The 23,014-nt window shown below is 51.4% G+C and overlaps 8 protein-coding genes across 8 annotated transcripts; 3 read left to right on the plus strand and 5 right to left on the minus strand.

The window, feature by feature from the left end:
• Window positions 1-638: 638 nt before the first annotated feature.
• BJX67DRAFT_351087 (zinc-dependent alcohol dehydrogenase family protein) lies at window positions 639-1,963 on the plus strand. The gene is made up of 3 exons (XM_071028880.1): window positions 639-871; window positions 928-1,377; window positions 1,440-1,963. Exons 1-3 carry the CDS (start codon window positions 712-714, stop codon window positions 1,907-1,909), a joined length of 1,080 nt encoding a protein of 359 aa, XP_070887088.1. The 5' UTR covers window positions 639-711; the 3' UTR covers window positions 1,910-1,963.
• BJX67DRAFT_351088 (cupin domain-containing protein) lies at window positions 1,964-3,183 on the minus strand. The gene has a single exon (XM_071028881.1). It carries the CDS (start codon window positions 2,667-2,669, stop codon window positions 2,103-2,105), a length of 567 nt encoding a protein of 188 aa, XP_070887089.1. The 5' UTR covers window positions 2,670-3,183; the 3' UTR covers window positions 1,964-2,102.
• Window positions 3,184-3,215: 32 nt separating this feature from the next.
• BJX67DRAFT_351089 (sulfatase family protein) lies at window positions 3,216-6,050 on the plus strand. The gene is made up of 6 exons (XM_071028882.1): window positions 3,216-3,972; window positions 4,029-4,881; window positions 4,934-5,151; window positions 5,198-5,359; window positions 5,411-5,814; window positions 5,881-6,050. Exons 1-6 carry the CDS (start codon window positions 3,838-3,840, stop codon window positions 5,933-5,935), a joined length of 1,827 nt encoding a protein of 608 aa, XP_070887090.1. The 5' UTR covers window positions 3,216-3,837; the 3' UTR covers window positions 5,936-6,050.
• Window positions 6,051-8,004: 1,954 nt separating this feature from the next.
• On the minus strand, window positions 8,005-10,692 carry BJX67DRAFT_387490 (LIM domain-containing protein; the record flags this gene model as incomplete). Its single annotated transcript, XM_071034225.1, has 3 exons — window positions 8,005-10,342; window positions 10,410-10,547; window positions 10,587-10,692. 3 exons carry the CDS (start codon window positions 10,690-10,692, stop codon window positions 8,217-8,219), a joined length of 2,370 nt encoding a protein of 789 aa, XP_070887091.1. The 3' UTR covers window positions 8,005-8,216.
• A 3,299-nt stretch (window positions 10,693-13,991) lies between these two features.
• On the plus strand, window positions 13,992-15,651 carry BJX67DRAFT_380316 (inositol-3-phosphate synthase INO1; the record flags this gene model as incomplete). The annotated part of the gene is made up of 2 exons (XM_071032768.1): window positions 13,992-14,698; window positions 14,754-15,651. The coding sequence occupies 2 exons, from the start codon at window positions 13,992-13,994 to the stop codon at window positions 15,649-15,651; spliced, it is 1,605 nt and encodes a 534-aa protein (XP_070887092.1).
• Window positions 15,652-16,521: 870 nt separating this feature from the next.
• Window positions 16,522-18,328, minus strand: BJX67DRAFT_60951 (bifunctional alcohol dehydrogenase/S-(hydroxymethyl)glutathione dehydrogenase). Its single transcript, XM_071035231.1, has 6 exons — window positions 18,118-18,328; window positions 18,045-18,059; window positions 17,858-17,972; window positions 17,672-17,807; window positions 16,982-17,619; window positions 16,522-16,920 (listed from the first exon to the last, which is right to left on the minus strand). The coding sequence occupies exons 1-6, from the start codon at window positions 18,136-18,138 to the stop codon at window positions 16,706-16,708; spliced, it is 1,140 nt and encodes a 379-aa protein (XP_070887093.1). The 5' UTR covers window positions 18,139-18,328; the 3' UTR covers window positions 16,522-16,705.
• Window positions 18,329-18,907: 579 nt separating this feature from the next.
• BJX67DRAFT_60949 (Ldh family oxidoreductase) lies at window positions 18,908-20,231 on the minus strand. The gene is made up of 2 exons (XM_071035230.1): window positions 20,200-20,231; window positions 18,908-20,146 (listed from the first exon to the last, which is right to left on the minus strand). The coding sequence occupies exon 2, from the start codon at window positions 20,106-20,108 to the stop codon at window positions 19,032-19,034; it is 1,077 nt and encodes a 358-aa protein (XP_070887094.1). The 5' UTR covers window positions 20,109-20,146; window positions 20,200-20,231; the 3' UTR covers window positions 18,908-19,031.
• Window positions 20,232-20,270: 39 nt separating this feature from the next.
• Window positions 20,271-23,009, minus strand: BJX67DRAFT_387496 (Zn(II)2Cys6 transcription factor). Its single transcript, XM_071034226.1, has 4 exons — window positions 22,849-23,009; window positions 22,712-22,797; window positions 21,615-22,653; window positions 20,271-21,564 (listed from the first exon to the last, which is right to left on the minus strand). The coding sequence occupies exons 1-4, from the start codon at window positions 22,912-22,914 to the stop codon at window positions 20,572-20,574; spliced, it is 2,184 nt and encodes a 727-aa protein (XP_070887095.1). The 5' UTR covers window positions 22,915-23,009; the 3' UTR covers window positions 20,271-20,571.
• Window positions 23,010-23,014: the final 5 nt, after the last annotated feature.

The raw sequence follows: 23,014 nt of genomic DNA on the forward strand, positions 1-23,014 counted from the left end.
TGTTTCTATTCCGATAGCTTTGTCTCGATTTTAATACAAGTTGAGAACGCAAGGGATTTTCTGCAGCATCCTCGCAATCATCATGACGAAAACTAGCCTTGCTCCGCGTATGCAAATTTGTTATAAGTTTTAGATTTTTTCTAATATGTTATTCAGATCTGAAAAGATCTCTCGCTTGAACTCCGTGCCAATCTTGAGTAGATTGGTCCTGATATACATTCCTATGTTACCGATAGCAGGATATACAGACAAAAGTCATATAATGAACACGATATATAGTACAGAAGACAATCCAACCAAATCTGCAGCAAAAAAAAAAAATTACCGTCATAATCAGCAATGGCCGCCTGGCTCTAGAGAAGGGAATCAACAAAGTAGTAAAAGACATAGAAAAAACGTTTCACCCAACCGCAGTATTCTGTGGATTCCCCAGGGCTTACTACTAATACTAATAGTACCTCCACAACCGAGTACCATAATCATGGCCCTTTAGTATTTACTATTCCGATAGTGAGAGTTACCGTGCGAAACATGTCGACTTTGATATCAAAATTCAGATACGGTAGGGCTTCGGTGAAGCTTGGATCATGAAGTGGGGATTGCCGAGGCTTCGCTCCCCACGTTCAATAATGAGGTCATCCACCGCCAGGTCGATGTCCCAACAGGTCGCCAGTTGTACTGGGCCTTATACGAATACAATCCACAGATTTAATGCCTATTTACCGCACAATGTCATCCATTCAGCAATGGACAACTAGCCTCCAGGGCTTGGATAGCCTGGAGCTGAGCGAAGCAACGAAGCCGACCCCGAGCACAGGCGAAGTTCTTGTCGAAATCCACGCTGTGTCGCTCAACTACCGAGACTTTGAAGGTAAATATTCCAAGGCACTGGATTCAATTCAACGGACCGGAACTGATAAATTGCAGTCTGCAGCGGAGAGTACACCCACCACAGATCCGTCAGCCAGGATAAGCCCTCCCTCGTCCCTTGCTCGGATATGTGCGGGGTCATCACTGAAGTGGGAGACGGAGTCAAGCACTGGATGGTGGGCGATCGAGTGCTTTCGACATTCCTCCCCGGCCATCAGACCGGCCAAGTCACAGAGGAGATGATGGCTTCTGGAATCGGTCTCCCTCAACCTGGGGTTTTGGCGAAATACCGGGCGTTCCCTGAGCATGCGCTCGTGCGAGCCCCCAGTTATCTGACAGACGAAGAGGCGTCAACACTCCCTATTGCCTCCGTGACGGCGTGGATGTCGATTAACGGAATGCGGCCCATGGGGCAGAACGGTGGTGCAGGAGAGTATGTCCTGCTTCAGGGAACAGGCGGGGTTGCTATAGCTGGGCTACAGATCGGGAAGGCTTCTGGAGCTAAAGGTACGACTCAATGATCAAGGCATATGATATTGAGTGGCGGGAATACTAATGTAGAACTTCAGTGATAATCACCTCCTCTTCCGACGAGAAGTTGGAGCAGGCCATGCAACTTGGTGCCGACCACACTATCAACTACCGCACGAATCCGAACTGGGAAGAAGAAGTGACGCGGTGGACGGGCGGGCACGGAGCAGATATTATACTCGAAACCGGCGGCGCACAGACACTTAGGAAGAGCTTTGACTGCATTGCTTGGGGCGGCTTGATTGACTGTATCGGATACCTGTCAGGGAAGGTGGATGCACCTGAGGACCGGACAAACGTCAATCTTCTTGCCCTGCGCCGCAACGTGACCTTGAAAGGAATCATCAACGGACCGAAAGATCGGTTTGAGGAGATGATCGCCTTCTACGAGAAGCACAGGATAAAGCCGGTGGTCAACCGCGTGTTCTCATTTAATGAGGCTCCAGACGCATTTAAGTTCCTTGCAAATGGTTCGCATTTCGGTAAGGTGGTTGTTAAAGTTGCGTGATATGTTTCTTGAACTTCAGATAGAGCGTTCCGAACAATTGAAACTTGTCAGTATATTCATCTGGTTTATCCGAATGTGTGTTGAAGCTCATGTCAAGGCTATTTCCCCAAGAACCCGGCCAAGCCACCCATGTTGAACAAAAACTCGACGCCCGAAAGATGAGGTATAACGGCCAGACCGCGTCCCTCCCGACCTAACGGCGAGACTGGAACTCGGAAGTCTTCGCCTGAGACAAGTCTTCTTTCAATTCCTCCCCTCCAATCACTAACGGCTTGCACTCCTGCAGCACAAACACCATCCGCGTCCACTCAGTCTCGCTCGGGTTGTGCCAAGCATGCATGGTAGCTCTCTGCACTGCCATATCACCGCGCTTCAGTAATCTTTTCTCTCCCGAGTCGAGAGTCATCTCGATCTCTCCCTCGAGGACAATCCCATAGTCTAAGCTCTGTGTCCGATGCATGAGCGGCGGTCCCTTGGGCGCGAAATCGACAAACCGACAAACGGTGCCGCCGGGATTGACTAATCCCAGTTTTCCTGAAGCCTTGATGTCTTCGTGCGTCTTAAAGTCATTGTCGTGGTTCAGGTCTGCCGGGAATTCGGAGGTTGAGTACGCCACCGCAAAAGCCATAGAGTTGTTTTCGTAGGCAGACCACTCTGCTGGGTTTTCGGTCTGGACAATGGCTTTCCCAGCAGAATCATGTCCTGTGACGTAGCGGGTAATTCCGCGAAGAGAAGAGAGCTGGCCTGGGTTTGAGGACATTTTAAAATTTTGGATCTTTGGTAAGGGCAAGACTCAAAATGTTAAACGGATGCACGGTGCAGACTGTCGAGCAGTGTAAAGTAGAAAGATACCCCTCACTGAGCCGGCAGTCGAAAGAAGCTTCAAGTAAGCAAGGGGGGCTTGCATCTGCAACGGTCAGGGTTGTGCTCGGAGAGCGAAAGATACTCCGGCCCAGAAAAAGGAGCGGGAAAAGGAATTGACTCTGTAAATCATATCGAGTACTTCAATTTTGATTGAGAAAAGAGCAGTTCTTCGCAGCTCATACTACTCGTCATTTATCGAAGGGAGGTTGAAGGTCTTTTCGTGCCCTCCATCGAACTGCGGCGAATTTTCCACGAAGGGGCCACGGATGGTAGCTTGGGAAGGTTCCAAGTGAGGTCCCGAAGCAACACCCGAGGATGGAGAGTGTCCCCAACAAACACCACTCTCCTGCCAAATGACGAAAATGGGGTCAATAACAAAAAGCAAAAAAAAAGAAAAAAAGAAAAAAAAATCGACCTTCATTGACGTGTTCCTTTGGCCAAGCCTGAGATCGTCGTCTGTGAGCATCCAAGTGGACTCGGAGGAGCAGATCATCGGAATCCTTTCTCCATCAGAGTGACACAGCAGGTTGTTGGTGCAAAAGTCGATCTGTGGCGCTGTGCTTCCTCGGAGGAAGCCCAGCTTTATCTCGTCCTATCAACAAGAAGTTTGACCTGAATGTTGGTGGGCCTTGCCTGGCCGTTTTTCTCCCACGCCTGCAAGTTTGAGAGGACCGCGTCAGGCCTCGGAAGAGTTTCTCCCCTCCTCTTCCCAGAAGAAGCGTTTCGCAACCAAGCCACCGAGGCTTTTCGCGCACACCCTCGTCGGATCTCTGATTCTCGACTCTGGTGAGGGATTCATTGGGTGATTCCACAGGCCAAGCTTTGCTTTAATCGCTGATCAAACAACCCCATCTTGCTGAATCCCACTAACTGGGACTTTACTCAAATAAGGGCTAGGGTCGCAAATCATCCATAATGTCATATTTCGGAGCGATGATACAATATTCACTGCTGTTACGTGCTCCCACATGATGGAGCCGGGTAGTCCGTGGATAACTTGAGGGCCACCCCCCGCCAATTTTCTTGTGCCTATTCGATGTGCCCTCCTCAAACGCAATCCAGGAATGAAGTTCAATTTGCTGCAGTTGCTCCTCTGGAGCGTCGGACTCTCCACGGCCGCGAAGCCGAATATCCTCTTTATCCTGACCGATGATCAAGGCAAGTATATGGGAGGGCTAGAGCATATGTCCCGTTTACAGGCAAGTTCTCCTCCAATCGCTAGTAGGTTTGTACTCTTAGTAACAATGAGTTACAGGAGCTTCTCGTTCAGAAAGGCACAACATATTCAAAGCACTTCTGCTCTACAGCGGTATGCTGTCCATCCCGAGGAAATATCTGGACGGGTCGTATGCCGCACAATACCAACGTGACCAGTGTTAGTCCACCATACGGAGGCTATCCAAAGGTCGTAGAGGCAGGATGGAACGATAATTACCTTCCAATCTGGATGCAAGAGGCTGGCTATGATACGTACTATGTGGGGAAGTTATGGAACGCGCATACGCAAGAAAACTATAACAGCCCCTATGCCAAAGGGTTTAACGGCTCCGAGTTCCTGCTGGACCCCTTTACTTATCGCTACTACAATGCGAAGATGACGAGGAACGGAGGAGAGCCCGTGAGCTACCAGGGCGAATACGTTACCGATGTGCTTTCAGACAAGGCAATAGGGTTCCTGAACGAGGCTTTACAGAATCCTGACCGTCCTTGGATGCTGACCGTTGCGCCGAACGCACCCCATTCTAATGGCTCTGCTATTCCTGAAGAAGGAATTCATTGGTATGGTGAGCCAGAGTACGCACCGCGGCATGCGGACCTCTTCAAGGACTACAAAATTCCCCGAGACAAGAGCTTCAACAATGTCATTGAGGGTGCAATTGGCTGGGTCGGCGAACTGTCCAAGCTGGGCGCGAAAGAAGTTGACTACATCGACGAATTTCAACGCTGTCGACTTCGGGCGCTGCAGGCAGTGGACGAGATGGTGGACAGACTTATTTCCCGGCTGGACGAAGCTGGCGTCCTTGACAATACATATATCTTCTATACGACCGATAATGGGTATCATTTAGGACAGCATGCGATGCAGCCAGGGAAGAACTGCGGATACGGTGTGTACGAGCGCCATGAAATATCTGCACAGCTTACTAACGTATCCACCAGACACCGATACAAACATCCCACTTATTGTTCGAGGACCCGGAATACCGCAAGATATTGTGTTAGATGCGGTCACTAGTCATACAGACCTTGCACCAACCTTCCTCTCTTTGGCAGGCTCCTCCCGAGAGGGCTTGGATGGCAAGCCAATTCCTACCACGATAGACGCAGCAAATGCCCGCGATAGGACCGAGCACGTTGCAATAGAATATTGGGGATGGGTAGGATTTTCGAACATAAATAAAAGCTTTTACTAACGCGGCACAGGCTATTCCCGAGGGTATATACGGGTACTGGAGCAATCAGACCGGGGAGCCCGGAAACGGCTATAGGCGAAACACTTATAAAGGGGTACGCCTGGTTTCCGACGACTACAGTCTATACTATGCAGTTTGGTGTATTGGTGAAAGGGAGTTTTACAACCTTAAGGTGCCACAACCCACCACAAAATACACGGCAACTGCTTATACATGACCCCAGGATGATCCATTCCAAACCATCAATCTAGCTGCGAATCCATCGCGACACAATAATTATCGCATTGCGAACAGGCCTCTACGCCAGATATTCCAACGCCTCAACGCCCTTATGATGGTACTCAAATCCTGTACGGAAGAGTCCTGTCGCGACCCATGGGGTCAGCTGCACCCGGGTGGCAGAGTAAAAAGTCTTACCGATGCTTTGGATGCATCGTATGATAACTTCTACGCGAGCCAGCCGCGAGTGTCCTTTTCTGAATGTAGCTTGGGCTATCATATCTGGACGGAAGGCCCGCAGCACTTCAAGGTTTATGAAAAGAGCCACGGTCGTGATGATAGCAATGGGAGCGATGACGACGAGGATGACGAGGACTCTTCCTTACCAACGACATACATCTCTGATATGTAAGTGCGCACGTCCTCGATTGTCGCATCCACGGCTGAAGATAGATACTGACGTAGAGATATCAGAACACTCGTCCTGACTATCGTCGCAACGTTATACATATTCTTCATTGGCATTTAGATAGAGAAAGGCGCTTCCCCGTTCTGCATCATGTCAGTCCCAAGCACGCGCCTTCTTCTTCGTGTACAGCCTACACCTCCGGCAGTTCCTTCCCTCCTAGAATAGAACACTCGCCCCCGTTACTCCAACACCAGTTTCTACCCTTGAATAGTACATACTCTATCCGAATCATCAAACCTGACTTACGCACCATTCAGTGACCCTAAACTCTTAGCCTCATACAATCGTTCAAGATTTACTTACTTATATACACGACGGTTTAGATACCGTTTTCATCGATACTCTTACTACACTTAATATTATGGCAGCCCCTCCCGGGACAGAAGATCAGCCTCCCCCGTATCAGACCGAAACTATAAACGGAATTGAAATCACTCCGCCAGGCTATCATCCTCAGGTCATCTGCGGCCAGTCACACCCATTACCGTCCCTGAAGAATACGTTCAGGGCGTTTGCAGACTTGCCTCACTGTTGCACTAGCGTGACAGCCCATCTCCTAGTGTCAGCCGACGGCATTCCTTTCCTGTTCAATGTAAATAAAGCTCCTTCTTGTCCGGTACGAACCAAATTTTGACGGTAATAGGAGTCGAAAAAAGAACGATACAATGGTATAGGGGTCCCTGAGCATAGAACTTGGGAAGTATTGGCAAAGATACATGTAAATTCCACTCCGGGCCCGGATGCCGGGCTTGACTGGGACCTTCGTATCATGAGTCTTCGCCGCCTTCTCGATGTGTTGAGCTCCCCGCAAAATCAGCATCGATTCGCCTATCTCGACATCAAGGTGCGTCAAACCTCATTAACGGAACGTATATGTTCGAAGAGCAGGGCTGATTCGAAGAACCAACCAGTCAAACCGCAACGCAGAATACGTTTTAGGGGCGATTGAATCGGTGTGGACGGCTACTCCTCATCGCCGGGAGGACTGGCTACAACGCATCGTAATTTTGGTGCCTGACAGATCATACTTCCCCCAGTTCCTGCCCAGAGGCTACAATGTTGTCTGGAACTGTCTGCGAGTGAAGGAAGTGAGAGACGCTATCGACAGGTATCCCGACCTCCACTTCAAATTTGACATTTCAGTGCTACTATCCGATCCTGGAAGAAAGCTTGTTGAGGTTGTGAAAGAGCGTGGAAGGAGAGTCTACATCGAGAACGCTAATAAAGACTATGAAATGAAATGGTGCATCCTGCAAGGTGTCGACGGTGTAATCACCGACCTACCACGACGTCTCGATGGCCTTTACTATGAATACAGGCAGCCTGATAGTTCGGGTTGGGCGACGAGAAAGTCCGCATCGTTAATACCACGACACAGAAGGGCGAAAGGATTGCTTGCATATACTCGCTCCTGGATAGCGCCTGAATGGTCCCCAAATTTTCCTTCAGTACGCCAGCTTATAATTCCGCGGTCCGGGGATCGGCTGCCCGAATACAGACCTGAGACTTGAGTCGTTTATTTGAACAAGAATACTCACAAAGCCACCATTTAAGCGTTGATTAGATGGGCTGCAATGGTCAAGGAACCTAGTGGCGCCCTCCCTGCATGTCATGCACAATCACAGCTCAGATTAATATGTACGTACTAACGGACTAGACAGACTAAAACCTCCACCAGATAGAACTATAATTGAATATCCCTAGTCTCGGCCTGATGAGCTCTCGAGTCCTAGTCCGGGGTAGCCCCCGAAGAATGGAAGATGAATAAACAATACTATACGAAGCGAGAAAACGAGTCTCAACATAGATCATCTTATAATCATTTCCAGATACTGTACAAATATAGTCAACTCAAAAAACTCAACAACTTACGCGCTTGCAACAACGCCCAGTCAAGTACCAAACATTATGCGTAGCCAGTTATATAACGCACAAGAATGCAATGCATCCAGTCAACAACAGCATGCGGTAGGTAGCGGTGAGCAATAATAAATGCAGAGCGGAAGCTGAAGAATCTAGCTCTCAAAGCAATGTGACAATAATCATGGGGTGGAGGGGACGTAGAGTAAGTATAGACATGAATTGAACCGCGGTCAAAGAATTTTTTGTTCGTGAATACGGGAGGGGGAAACCGTATATAAGGGACGAAGACAGGGAGAAGAAAGACGTGAACGGTATAATAATACAGTAAACCACCATAGCAATACAAAAATTCCTTTCCTTTCCGAAATAGCGCCTGTATATAGGATGGATATCGATGGTCTCGTTTGAAAAATGGTTCAAGAGCCGAAGGGAGCCGAACACCAAAGGAGAAAACCAAAAAGAAAAGAAAAAGTGGCTATCATATCATCATCAGTCTGGTTGTTCGCCGCTCTGGGAAGCGGCGGGGACCAGGCGGCGGTTCTAGATGACTTCCTGGAGAGGGTGGTGGGCCACCCCTATATGGACCTCTTCCTCGTGCCGGGGGCGGAGGCCGGTATCCGTCGAATGAACCGGGTGGTGGGCGGCGCCCACGGCCACGGCCTGGGTAGCCTGGGGGCGGGGGTCGTCCGCGGGAGGGGAAAGGAGGCCCATAGGGAGGCGCGAGAGGGGAGGAAGGCATCGTCGGACGACGAAGGTGGTGCGGGACACTGGAGGCTGCTGCGCGTCTAGCGTCGCGTTCGCAGTAGACAAGGCCGTCCCACTCGAAGTATTCGCCCTTCAAGTCGACCTGGCAGGTTCGGCATCTGAGACAATCTAGGTGAAATTTCTGGCGATCGCCAGGGCCAGGGCCCGTACGTTCATTCGTCTCGAGGTATTGTCCTTCAATACCGTTGAGGCAGCCGGCACAGAGGGAGCCGTTGCGTTGGTGGTAGTGTTGAGCGCAGAAGGGGAGGTCATTGAGGACATAGAAGTCAGTGGTTTCGAAGGGGGTTCGGCACTGGAAGCATACGAAGCACGCGCGGTGGTATCTGCCCGTTAGGCGGCCGTCGGCAGAGGAGATGGCTTTGCCCACGATTGTCTCACCGCAGCCCCGACAAGGGCCTCGTGCCCGGCCCTGCTGCGGACGTGGGGTGGGTTCAGTTGCGGATCTGGTAATTGGGCGTGGCTCCAGTGTGTCTTCGGAATCCGCCGGCGACCTCTCGGGGATAAGAGACAAATTACCTTTGAGAAGTGCCGGATCCGTCGGGGATTCAGGACTGAGCAGAGTTTCGGGAATACGGGGTCGTTCGAGGCTCGTGGGACTTGTTGTGGGAAGTGCTTCTCCTAGGATTCGGTCCGATCTAGGCTGGGTTTCACTCTGATGATCTTCCGCGACGGGGCCGAGACGGCTCTGATCAGACGGCTTCCGCCTTGATACACTTCTGTCCGATTGAATACTGGATAATGAGGTACCACTTCGGGTCTCGGACGGAGACGAATCTGAGGTGGTCGTTGAGTCTTCCACCGCATCGTCAATATCGAGACCAAGGGCACGAGCGAAGTTAGTGACCGAGATAGCACTCTCACTGGTAGCATCGGAATACTTTCTGGGTATTTCATCGCGCTCATCTTGATCTGAAGGATGAGGTTGCAGGTAGCTGAAGCCAGGGGGCTTAAATGGCTTGTAATCGGACTTACCAGATCCAGCGGGTGATACTGCCCGCACTTCCGCTGGGTCCGGTAAATCGATTGAGGCCTCATGAGTACTTTGCGAAGGGCTGTTAAAAAATGACTCCGCTGAGCCACGACCACTACTAAGGTGCTCAGAATTGGCATTTGAGGATACGCGGAGCAGGGTTGCACTGGGCTTATCGAGATCGCCCTTCACACTAGCATGTGCAGAACCGAAATCAAAACCACTATGGACCTCACTCTTGCCCTCACGCCTCAGAGATATATCGGACGTTGACGAATCTGAAAAGACCGAGTGGAGGTAGTGGCGGGGCGAGGGTGGGATTGCGGGGATATCATCTTCATATCTATACCCACTAAAGGAGGGTCGCCGGCTGGACATTGCGGTCGATCGCTTCGAGTAGCGATTATCATAACGGGAACTCGCCAAGGATGTCCTATAGCTGCTTTTGCTATCTATCGAGGTAGAGGGATGATGCGCGGTATATCGAGGATCGTAGTCCTTCGGCAAGGGCGGTGGTGGGATATCGTCTTGTGAATCAAGTGGTAAATGCGCACTGAGAAGCGGGGGATCAAGATCCTTACGCATTGCGTCTGCATAACCAGGCGATGGAGCCGGGGGTGCGGAGATGGCTTCCTTCAATGCCATGCCATTGACGCGTCGCTCGGACATCGATCGTGGTAGCGGGAAACTTGGAATATACTCGCCACTGCCCACTGTATTAGGAGCCTGGGTCTCTGCTGGAATAGGAGTAGTCTGGCTTCGCTGCAGCGCATAGAGCGGAGATCGTGTTCCCGTAGACGTCGAAAGAGGAGATGGAAAGAGAGATTCGTTGCCGGCAGTTCCATTGTCTGGCTGCAAGAACGGCCGGTCTACAGTAAGTCAGTTACCCAACGGCAAACGCATGCAGGAAATATGCCGGAATAAGAGAATACATACTCGCCCTGAAAGGATCGATATGCGAAGGCGGCTCCGCCCTCCCAGTTTTAGACGGTCGTGCGTCTCCGGTTCCCAGGGTTGGTCTCCGAAAGCCCGACTTTGGAGGAGGGGGAGGAGGCGACGGCGTTGGCGATGCACCTGCTTGTGCGTTAGCGACGGTGGCTTAAGAATGATGACTTTTTGAAGTACCGAGTGCGGAATTGCCACAGATATGATCTCCCATTGCAAAGATGTCGACATTAGCTCCACAGCTGGAGCATTTGATCATGGGCAAGTCGCCCATATTGGTTCCTGCTTCCATCTTGACAGACACGAGGTCATCAGAGTTGCCGATGTCAGGCGTTACAAAACCATCTGACTCGTGAAGCTGAACTCAATCATCTGTCGTGTATTCGTGAAGGCGATTAATCGTGTCGGACGGCATAAACCCCTCGCCTCCCGAATGGCCTGACTCCTTGAGAGCTCCAATGCGGAAAACCTGACGGAGAAGATGGGGGAAGTTGTTGGATGTTGACGTCCAAAGTGACGGACCGAAGTCGCCAGAGCGAGAAATGTGACTTTGGGTCAGAACAACAATAATATTAATGAATTTTCTGAGAAAGCGGCCAATAGGGAGAGACGGTAAATATAACAAGAAATCGATAATCACAATAATTCGAGCAGGAGTGGACCCGAACCAACGACAGGCCTCGTGTGGTTTGGAAGTTCAAGAAGTGACGAGCGCCCCGAATGAACCATTCCAGACCAACACGCGCGTTCTTCACGTCAGCTCCCCATCACCATCTCAGCTCCTCCAGTTCGCAAGAATTTTACTCGCATCGCAGGACAAGCCTGACGCAAGCTGTATCTCTCCTCTCTCCTCTTCTTCCCCGATTCATTTCTTGGAGGTAACTGACACTCATTGCACAACAGAACCTTGACGATGTCGCCCTCAAGCGAGGATGTCGGATGTACCCCTTTTCCAGTTCCACCACAAGTTCTCCTCTCCACTTGCGAACCGTTTCTGTGCAACAATCCAGATGAGGTCAAGTCGCGATCCTCCCCGGAAAGCTGAGAGGCTCGTCAAGCGACTCACCCCTGAGCACCAAGCCGTGTGGCATCTGGGCTTCTGCAGATCCTCGCTCAGGGGTTGACGACTGATCCACTGACAACCCACACTGCCACCTTCGCCATGATTCCAACCCCTCTGTCACTTCATGAATCTTGTTTCTCGTCACATTCTCGCCTCTTTTCTCACCAGGCTGCACGAGCCTTCCCCCACCCACCCTGCTTCCAGGCAATCTTTGCTTTTTCCCTCTTCGGCCCTTCACCCGAAGCTTTCCCCTCAATTCCACTCGGAGAGCGAGACGCCTCTGATCTCTCACCCAAACCTGCAGCCCGCTTGCCATTGATCCTTCCAGAACATCAACGAAATACTTCGTAGACCAAAAAGTAGCTGAGAATTCCTTTTGCTCTACTCAGGCCAGACCTCCCGCGTGGTCTGCAAGATGGGCAGAACGCTGGTTTGATGGAACGCGGCTTTGAGGCATTCTTGCCTGATCCCTTTTCTTCTCACCCCACGAAAGATCAACCAGCACCATGCATCAGAGTCAACAACATGCACAGGAGTCAGCGCAGTTCAGCTCACGTGACTCAGTTGGAGAGTGCCTGGAATCCTTAAGATGAGAGGGGCTCTGCGAGCCATTTTTAACTCGCTTAAATGGCTCAAATTGAGAGATGAAGTGGACTTCCCAGAGGCATCAATCTACGGACGTCGCTCGTCGAGTCGATGGAGGGATAGATGCGAGCTTCTCCAACAATTTTGGGGGAAGAACCAAATACCAAGGTTGTTCGGAAGGCTTCTGGTTCATGTGTCACGCAATCATGGAAGGCCACCTTTCATTGAAGTTCAAGGCAGCAACCAGACAGCCGAGCCCCCACCGTTTCGCTCGTCGCAAAACAAGGCTTGGCTCCGATCAGCAGGAAGCCGATCACCCACAGATCAGTCTGTGCTCTGATGGAAGATCAACGTCTCACAAAAGGGCAAGCTTGTCAGCAACATGACCTTAAAGAACAGTCAGTGAGGTAATCAAGGTGAGAAAGTTCAATGCAGGACAGATAATCGCCGTGTGCGGTCATCTCCAGGAACGTCAACCTTCGGGGCGAATCGAACCACGGAACCTGCTGCACTAAACAATTAGAGAACCAAACCTTTCCTTGGAAGAGCAGTCCCATCGCACTCAGCACTTGCGACCCAAGCCACTGGTGTCCTCACAAGAGTCGACGATCCAGCCCATCATTCCCCCCTAAAATCGCCCTTCTGGTATCCGATACCGGTCCTTCAGCGAGCGACGCAGGTCTCCTCGATCCCGCGGTGTGAACGATAAGTGCCCATGATTGGAAGACACGCAGTTTGCTCATGACTCTCCACCTTGCCCCGCCAACACAGCAATTCAAAGTACGGAAAGTGCCTCATCTTCGACCTCTGAGACGACAACGCTGGACAGCCTTCGCTGTTCCCGGAATAGTGTAGCGACAGTCACTGCAGCTTGAAAGCAAGAAGGATCAAAGAGGGTAAGCCAAGGCTGCAACAGGTGGATCCTGTAACTGCGAAAACGCGAAGACGGCTGGTACAAGCCTGTGAGAGAGTACTACCATGAAGAAAGCGCAGGACCGGTGGGCACGTTGGGCAGGAGCGATGACCCTAGAGATCGTCCTCCACCAGCAAAGCAGAAGCAAGGACTCCAAGTCGCAAGGAGGGTCTCATAGTGTGCTCTCATGAGAAAAGACCCATTATCGAGCGATACGAGATCACCCTCCTCAAACATAAGGAACAGGCGAATGTGAACAATGATCGTGATGCACCTGCTCTGAAGTTGAGGCGCTCAAATCTCTCTTCACCGCAATTCCCCACCCATATTTCGAGTGCTCTTTCGTCCAAGTACCCCGCTATAGAAAAGTCAAGGACCAACTGCCATTCCCCCAGTGATTGGCTGCATTTCGAACTCTGGAGGGGTTATCGGCCAGGGGAAGGATGGTGTTGGGCTGGCGGGTACTTTTGGCGGGATGCAGACGGATAAGATAAACGTGACTCGGAGCCGAGTGTCCCGCTATAAAGAGTGACCCCTCTTCTCCTTCCCTCTTTCCAGTTCTTCCCTTTCTCTTCCACCTTTCAACCTCTCATTGACTTGAGTCCCAAGTTGCATTCCGTTGCTCTTCTCTAAAGTCCTTCGATCACACTCTTTTTCGAGGCGTGATCGCTCAAACCGTCAAAATTTTCGCCACACATCTGAACTCGTAAGTCGTCCTTGTTCTTAAAGGATTCCCCAACAAATGTTGTCTGGTTTTCCAAGCCATTGTTGTCTGGAACAATACTTCTTGGCCCCGCCACATTCTCTTCATGCTGCTCGGTTCCTTTTTAGCTGACCTTTATCCTTCTTTAGGCGGCACCACCCGTTCAACGGCCGGCGCTCATCCAACCGCGGGGGAGCACCAGCCAATATAATATACCACCAGTAAACAATTACTGTGTTTAGAAAACATCCTCAATCCCGCCACACTTGTCAATTTTGTTTCTGAATTTTTCCCGAAATTCTGAACATCATGGCTCCCCATGCTAATTCGGATGTTGCTGCCAATGGCGCCGTGAACGGGTCTGCCCATGCTGCTCGCGCCCCTCTGTTTACTGTCAACTCGCCCAATGTCGAGTACACTGACACCGAAATCAAGAGCACCTATGCTTACCATACCACTGATGTTACCCGCGATGCGGATGGTAAGCTCGTCGCTACTCCCAAGGCGGCCAACTACCAATTCAAGGTTGACCGTCAGGTCGGCAAGGTTGGTTTAATGATGGTTGGCTGGGGAGGAAACAACGGTTCGACCGTGACTGCCGGTATCATCGCCAATCGCCGCAACCTCACCTGGGAGACCAAGGAAGGACCCCGTGCGGCCAACTACTACGGTTCACTTGTTATGAGCTCCACTATCAAGCTGGGCACTGACTCCAAGACCGGCGAGGAGATAAACATTCCCTTCAATGATATCCTGCCCATGGTCCACCCTAATGATCTTGTCATTGGCGGTTGGGATATCAGCAGCCTGAATCTTGCTGAGTCCATGGATCGTGCCCAGGTTCTTGAGCCGACTCTCAAGCAACTTGTCCGCAAGGAGATGGCCGAGATGAAGCCCTTACCCAGTGTCTACTACCCTGACTTCATCGCCGCTAATCAGGAGGACCGTGCCGACAACGTTCTCGAGGGCAGTAAGGCTTCTTGGTCCCACGTCGAAAAGATTCAAGCCGATATTCGGTAAGTTTTGGCTCCTATATTCAATCAGATTCTCTTACTAACTAACGGCGAACAGTAACTTCAAGGCTGAGAATGGTCTCGACAAGGTTATTGTCATGTGGACTGCCAATACAGAGCGCTACGCTGATATCCTGCCTGGCGTTAATGACACCGCTGATAACCTCGTTAACGCCATCAAAACTGGTCACTCCGAGGTGGCTCCATCGACTGTCTTCGCTGTCGCCTGTATTCTGGAGAACACTCCTTTCATCAATGGATCTCCCCAGAACACCTTCGTTCCCGGCGCTATCGCTTTTGCTGAGAAGCACAATGCCTTTATTGGCGGCGACGATTTCAAATCCGGCCAGACCAAGATGAAGTCCGCCCTAGTTGACTTCTTGATCAACGCCGGTATCAAGCTCACTTCCATCTCCAGCTACAACCACCTTGGTAACAACGATGGCAAGAACTTGAGCTCTCAGAAGCAGTTCCGCTCTAAGGAAATTTCCAAGTCTAACGTTGTCGATGATATGGTAGCTGCTAACCACATTCTGTACGAGAAGGATGAGCACCCAGACCATTGTGTTGTGATCAAGTACATGCCTGCCGTGGGCGACAACAAGCGGGCTCTGGATGAGTACTACGCTGAGATTTTCTTGGGCGGCCATCAGACCATCAGCTTGTTCAACATCTGCGAGGACTCGTTGCTCGCCTCTCCCCTGATCATCGACTTGGTTGTGCTTGCCGAAGTGATGACTCGTATTAGCTGGAAGGCCGATGATGCCGCTGACTACAAAGGCTTCCACAGCGTTCTCAGCGTTCTGAGTTATATGCTCAAGGCGCCCTTGACTCCTCCCGGCACTCCTGTTGTGAATTCGTTGGCCAAGCAGCGTGCCGCCGTGACCAACATCTTCCGTGCCTGCGTTGGACTGCAGCCCGAATCCGACATGACTCTTGAGCACAAGCTCTTCTAAGGTCGTCGTTGAGATACTCTTGAGGGATATCTCATTCAGACGGTCAGGTCGATAGCCAACTATTGCCACTCGTTAAATGTACTGAACTCAGAATAGTTTGATTTGAACACAAGTCTTGATCATTTCATCCACGTAATCGCCGTAAACAGCCGTCGCAGGTCGTGGAATTCCCCCATCTCATGCGAAGTACTTGAGAAGAATGGCATACCGCCCACCATAACATCAACTTGGAAGGGGCTCGCATTTTTACTGTACCCAAGTCCTAAAACCATGCAACCTTCAAAGCCATTCACAGAGCCCCCTAGACATCAATCGCCAACCCACCCAATCAAACGATCCCATTTCCCCGGTCCAGTGCCTTCAGTGTTCCCAATAATAGTCAGCGGAAAAGTCCAAACGCACCCCGTGCAGACGGATAATACCTTTCCAGGTCGGCATCGCGTTTCCCGTACGGCTCTCGCCGTGCGATACGGTTCTGTGCGGGGGAGGGTACGGGAGGTGAGGGGCATCAAAACCCAAGGCCACACACACATACTGTGTTTGTTGGTTCAAGGTTTCCGGGGCGGAGACCTTTCTGGACTGTCTCGAGTGGGAGGTGAGAGGTTCGTGCGGGGGTAAAGGGGGTCTTGGAGAATGGCCGCTCTGGAAGCTTTGCTTTGTTGGAGACCAGACGACGCGGGGTGAGGTGATGGTGGTGGTGGAGGAAAAAGGTGCTTACACCTAACTAGGGTCGCCTAGCCGTGTCTCTGGAGTGCAAAACCAATATATCTGTTTTCACTATTGCTAGTTGAGCCTTTCACAAGGTGGCATGGCGTAGTGGGTTTCATGTACTTGATGAAAGTACGGCCGATACTACGGAGTTACGTAGTAGTGGTAACATACCACGGGTGCAGTCTGTGAGGACCTTGAGGACCTTGTAATCGACATATATAAACTGCTCAATCCAAGACCGCTTTTCGAGCCCCTTCAAAGTCCAGATTACCGATCGAGCTCGCAAGGGTGGCTCTAAACTTTTCATATCTCGTTCCACTACATACACATATTTCCACTTAAATTATGACAAGTCCACGACGCAACGGATGCAGTCTCCTGCCTTCATCTGCTCGAAGGCATTGTTGATGTTGGCGAGGGGCTCGCGGTGGGTGATAAACTCGTCCACCTTCAGGTTTCCGCTCAGGTAGTCGTCTACCAGACCGGGAAGCTGGGTGCGACCCTTGATACCGCCGAAGGCACATCCCCTCCATACACGACCGGTAACTAGTTGGAATGCTGGACGGAAATGGTGAGCAATGGACACAACCACATTCAGTGAAAGACATGGCCAACTTACGACGTGTGGAGATCTCCTGGCCAGCAGCAGCAACGCCAATGACGATGCTCTCACCCCAGCCCTTGTGGCAAGCCTCCAGAGCGGCACGCATCACTCCGACATTACCGGTGCAGTCGAAGGTGTAGTCGCAGCCACCGTCGGTCATCTCGATCAGCTGTTCTTGGATAGTCTTGCCATTGAGCTTGGTCGGGTTGACAAAGTCCGTCGCACCGAACTTGCGAGCCCATGCCTCCTTCGCGTCGTTGACATCGACGACGATGATCTTGCCGGCCTTGTTCTTGACCGCACCTTGGATGACGGAGAGACCAACACATCCGGCACCGAAAACAGCGATGTTGGAGCCCTCCTCAACCTTCGCTGTCACAACAGCCGCACCGTAGCCGGTTGTGATACCGCAGCCCAGAAGGCAGGATCGGTCGGTGGGAATCTTGGGAGTAACGGCGACGACGGAGATGTCGGCGACAACAGTGTACTGAGAGAAGGTAGAGGTACCCATGAAGTGGAGAAGGTCCTTGCCACGGGCCTTGAAACGAGAGGTGCCGTCAGGCATCACACCTCGTCCTTGGGTGGCACGGATCTTGCCGCACAGGTTGGTCTTGCCAGACTTGCAGAACTTGCATTCCCGGCACTCTGGGGTGCTAAGAGATGTTAGGACACAATCCCCAGCTTATTTTCCGAGCACACACGTACTAGAGAGCAATGACATAGTCTCCAGGTTTCACAGAAGTCACGCCGTCGCCGGCAGACTCGACGATACCGGCACCCTCGTGTCCGAGAACGACGGGGAAAGCACCCTCGGGATCCTTTCCGGAGAGTGTGTAGGCATCTGCGCTCTTTAGCGAGATTCAGCTCTATTAAACCCGTTCGAATACTAACCTGTGTGGCAGACACCAGTGTGAAGAACCTGGATGCGAACCTCGTGGGCTCTGGGAGGAGCAACCTCAACGTCCTCGATGGAGAGGGGTTCTCCAGCGCCCCACGCAACCGCCGCCTACGGGGTTTCAGTCGGTACACCCTCCAAAATGCCTTTGTTTATCCTTTGCGCGCGGTCAGGATCTCTTACCTTACACGTGATGGTCTGGAACAATTAGTATGGTCCAAAACAGGGTTCAAATATAGACGGGCAGAGTGCTTACCTGGCCTACAGTGCTAGCCATGATGATAGTGTGATTGCTACAGCTGGCGCAGGCTTAATGTGAGAGCTGGGAAGAGGAAGAAGGGAAGAAGGGAAATGAGGTAGATGGAAGGGAGATAAAAATGACGAAGAATTGTTATCAGGGACAGGAGAAAGAGCAGGAATAAATTGCTCCAAACGGACCGGGTCGGGAAGAAGCAGAAGTTGAAGAGCCGATCAAGCTGTGTGGTGAGGGGAGACGAGGGGGTGGGGTAATCCCATGAGGGGCTTTCTGGCTCTAGCAGTCGTATTCCTCCCTCACACTACCCGTCACGGTCAAAAGTCCCAAGCCTTTCTCCATCCACCTCTTGACTGATTCTCCTCATTCTCCTTGGAACAATTGAGTCATTAGACCGAGGAGGTCATGGACTTGGAGATCGGAAACGCTCTCGGATGCCCCACGTCCGTAGCATATGCCGACCAGAGAACCGCACATCACATCCAAATTGGCGCTCAACACGCAGACAAAAATTCTCTCGATCCCTCGACCAGCATGACTGACAGAGACGAAAGCTGTCAAGATCCATTCTTCTCATCTGAGAGCTGCGGTGAGCGATGCTCATCCCGAACAGGCAAAAATTTCCGGCTCCCAAATCGGTTGGACCGGTTGCCAAGCCTTTCGCAATGACGCCAGATGCTGCGCATGTTTGGAACCCAGCATCGTTTTCTCCGATTAAAGACTGTTAGGGATATAAGAACATGGGATATGTCAATCCGAGAACCTTCTTCTCACGGCCTATGTGATGGTCTCCTAAATTGAGACTTCATGCCGCCCCCGATCTTGAAACGCCTTGAGGTGACTTGAGGATATATCTCTTAGGTGGATACAAACACCCCGTCCGCTGAGAACGATCGAGCTTGACGAGTCTCCCCACTTCAATCAAACTTCAATTTCTCCGCGCCTGCGAGCTCCGCCTCCTTGTTAAGGCTCTCTATCTCCGATTCCGTGAACGGTATCCCCTCCACTAATCGCTTCTCCCTTGTAATCTGTTCAATCTCCCCTGGGTAGTAGATGCGGTCGACACCAGCCATCTTATCGCTCCCAACCACCCGCTGGTATAAATAGTCCATCCGAGCCTTAAAGTCCTCTAAGCTCACAAACAAATCCGGCTTGATAGCGATTAAGAAGTGGCCAACATCAGCCGGCTTTGACGGGTCGTAAGGGCCGGTCACGTTCCCGGCGAACGCGGATCCCGAGAACACCCCGGAAAACACATCCATCATTACAGCGAGGGCAGATCCTTTCGGGCCGCCCATCGGCAACATCACACCTTCAAGTGCTTTGGCAGGGTCGTCTGTTACGTTACCCTCGCCATCCAGAGCCCAGTCTGTTGGGATCTTCTCTCCGCGGCGGAGGGCCTTGTAAATCTTCCCCCTTGCCGCGACTGACGGCGCCATGTCGAGAATGAATGGGCGTTCGTCCCCTGCAGGCGCACCGCATGCGATTGGCGACACCCCCATGAGCTTGGACATACCACCCCACACAGGGAGCGCGGGCGAGGAGTTGGTAAAAACCATGGACATCATGCCTGCATCGATCGCCTGCTGCACAATCCAAGCGGACATCCCAAAGTGGTTTGAGTGCTTGACAGAGACGAGACCCAGTCCGAAATCCTGTGCCATTTCGATGGCTTTTCGCATGGCTAGATGGGCAGAGACGAAGCCGAAGGTGTTTTTGCCGTCGACGGACGCCGCGACAGGGGTGATCTGCCGTAGTTCCGGGGATGACGATGGGTCTAGAACCTTTTGTCGAATTCTCTGCATATATGAAGGAATGCGGTTAGAGCCATGAGTATCGACACCGCGTAAATCAGCTTGAACGAGGCAGTTGGCGACAATGGCGGCGTGGTCCTCAGGAACACCGTTACCAACCAGAACTCCGTGAACAAATCGTTCCAGTTCTGGATGTGCGATATGATGGATTCGTTGCTTAGTGCTCGGGGCCTCAGCCATGGTGATAACGACCCAGATGAGGCGGAAGATCAAATAGTCTTTCGGTGAGTTAGTAGGAGTTTGAGCGTGATAATCCGGACCTTCTTTTCACTTTTTGTCTATTTTAAGTATACCATTTGAGACGTGGGAATCGTGAAGCTTTTATGGCGCAACACTACAACGGTCGCTGAGAGCGTTGGCGGCGGGCATCCGTCATGGGGTGCCGGAAGGACTCCGATGGGCGGGGGTGACCCGCTCAGTCGGCAACTGAGATGGTTCAGCTATTTTTTGAACGACCGAAGGAGGCGGTTTTTGGCCGTTTGGCTCCTCCGAAATGCAAACTGGGGCTCTTTTCGGCCGCCAATCATCGCGTCCACCACTCATTGTCGGGGCAGCCACGAAAATTGGCTTGCATGTGTTGATGATGCAAGCAGGCAAAAATGTGGACGCAATGAGCCTGCTGGCGTCATACCGGTAGCATACCTCAGTGCGTGGTACTATTGAATATCTCCCACATAAGACCGTCGATATCAGACATCCCGCTCCAGCCGGGAAAATCGCCTTGCAGCAGATCTTCGAACAAATTCGAGAAACCCGAAGTGGAAGCATCGAAAATCGTGGATGTCTCATCAAGTGGCCACGGCTCTGCGTTACTATTGGCATGTAAGCCTGAAGTAACTTCCCTATGGCTTCTGTCGAGTGGATATTCTTGCGCGTGGCCGGCGTCGAAGCCGTGGTTATCGGCTTGTTGATATGCCACGTCTGATTGAGTCGGCGGCACAGCCGTAGCAATTGACGAGTGAGTTCTTAACAGCCGTTGAATGGTCACGGTGGATAATTCTTTGATACAGTCACGAGATCTAGTGGCCTCAGACCAGTGCTCTCCAATGCTGCTGAGAATGTTTTGCGAGATATTGAATTTCGAGATCAAGTCGTCCACGGGGATCTTTGCAGCTGTCCATGGAAGCCTCCAGATACAGTACAGCATAACCAGCGTCCCCAGAAAAATTGAGTGCACCACCGATCGGCTATAGAGAAGATTTCCCGCTGCATACAATTCGCCGAACACCCCGAGTAGTGCGAGGGCGTGCTGGAAACAGTCGTTAAGAATATTGTCCGATGGATTCGGAATTCCTGGACTTGGCCGTAGTAGGAGTATCATTGTCTCGTGATACTTGAGCTTGCACAGTCGCGTCATCTCAGGGTCGACACCAACTATCAGCCGCGGTATACCTGAGAGCCAATCGTCTAGAGACTTTATCATGTCTTGCTGCCAGGAGAAGATATCACGAACTGGTGGGAAAGCGTACGCGGGAGTATCACGGTTGATACTATGCATAACGTACTTTATCTCTGAATTAATCTTAGCCAGCCTGAAAAGGTGCACTGAGTAAGACATGTGCGAAGGCGTTTCGCTACATCCCCCCTGGTCAAAGGCAGTTCTGGCAAGGTCGGGGTCTGAGATCGCGGATGGGAACTATACTCAACCGTTAACTTATGATCCTAAATAAGAAACGCGGTACTGACCCTCATGTCGCAAGCTTCGTCTCTAATACCAATGGGTCGCCCCATCATAGTGCATACTAACCGATCGAAAGTATAAGCCACCCAGAAGATGCGAGTTCTCATTTCCTGTTGGAACACCGATATATTCAAGGATGTAGATGCGCGAACATCGCGCTGAAGGCCCAGGTCAATAACACTCGCCAGACACTGGTAGTTAAGGCGCCATATATTGATATTGCATGACGGGTTGAACAATGCATACACCATGAGGAGTAACAGGCACTGTAACGAAGCCATGGAATCGTGGTTGCAAACGTAATCAAGATTCTTCATCGCTGATGCATAGTAGCCTTCCACCGGGAGATGGATCTTGAACTGGCGTGATAGGTTCAAAGAAGCAATTGCAAGAACCATATACACTTGGAAGGTCTCCAGTGGGTTCGAATCCTGCGATGCGTAGACTCGCGTAATGGTGTCCATATGCGATTGCTCGTGTAGGAAGGGGTAAAGAAGATGGACCGTACGAAAATACTTGGTAGAAAGTTCTATCGCACTTTCTTTTTGCGCCGGTAACCCCGCTGGAGTGTTGAGAAGCTCGAGCGACAGGTGAGCTGAATCCCAAGCTGCCGGTGTTGAGGTTCTGGGCACAGCACGACAGCCAGCACGAGATAGAATGCGTTGTGCAAAGAAGTAACCGCTGGACGGACCAATGTACCTACGGTCTCCTCCCGGTGAAAGAGACACTAACCCGATCTCATGCGCCTGCTGAGGTTCTTCGTTGACGGCGGATGCTCCTTGTGAGCCTTCCTCATCGCGAGAGATCAATATCCTTGGGCTTGACCCAGTATGAGGCTCCCTTCTTTCCTGCTCAGGACATAGCGATGACTGATGTTTATCGAGAGTATGGTCTGGGCCGGGCTCGATGGTAGTTTCAAGCTGCGTTACCCCATCCAGCGCTCCTGGCAGCGGTTCTGGCACACGGCTGAGGTCGATATCGGAGCATTTATCCCGTACAATAGATTCCAGCCATTTGATTCGGTTCTCCATAGACGTGATATACCTTCCCAGCTGTCAGCATGATTGATGCGTGCACACCGAGTGTCTCATGGGTCACTGACGAGCGATGCACTTCCTGCTTCCCATTATTGATACAAGAGACCCCCGCCTTCTGGCAGGAGCTACAAGTAGGAAGGTTCCCGTCGCACTGAGAGAAGAATGAGTCTTTGTTGCCTATTATACCCAAGGAACAACATACGCGGATTTTCCGTCGCTGGCAACGTTTACACGCGGCTCGGTTCCGAGTTCTTTTTGGCGAGTTCATTTGCGCTAGCTCAATTATTTGGAGAAAAACGAGGCAGACTCAATGACAGGCATCCAAAAAAGTGTGCGAAATAAACTGTCGCCGCAAGTTTGCCGATATT

Source organism: Aspergillus lucknowensis (assembly GCF_044049455.1).
Source record: "Aspergillus lucknowensis strain CBS 449.75 chromosome Unknown BJX67scaffold_15, whole genome shotgun sequence".
Classification (NCBI taxonomy): domain Eukaryota; kingdom Fungi; phylum Ascomycota; class Eurotiomycetes; order Eurotiales; family Aspergillaceae; genus Aspergillus; species Aspergillus lucknowensis.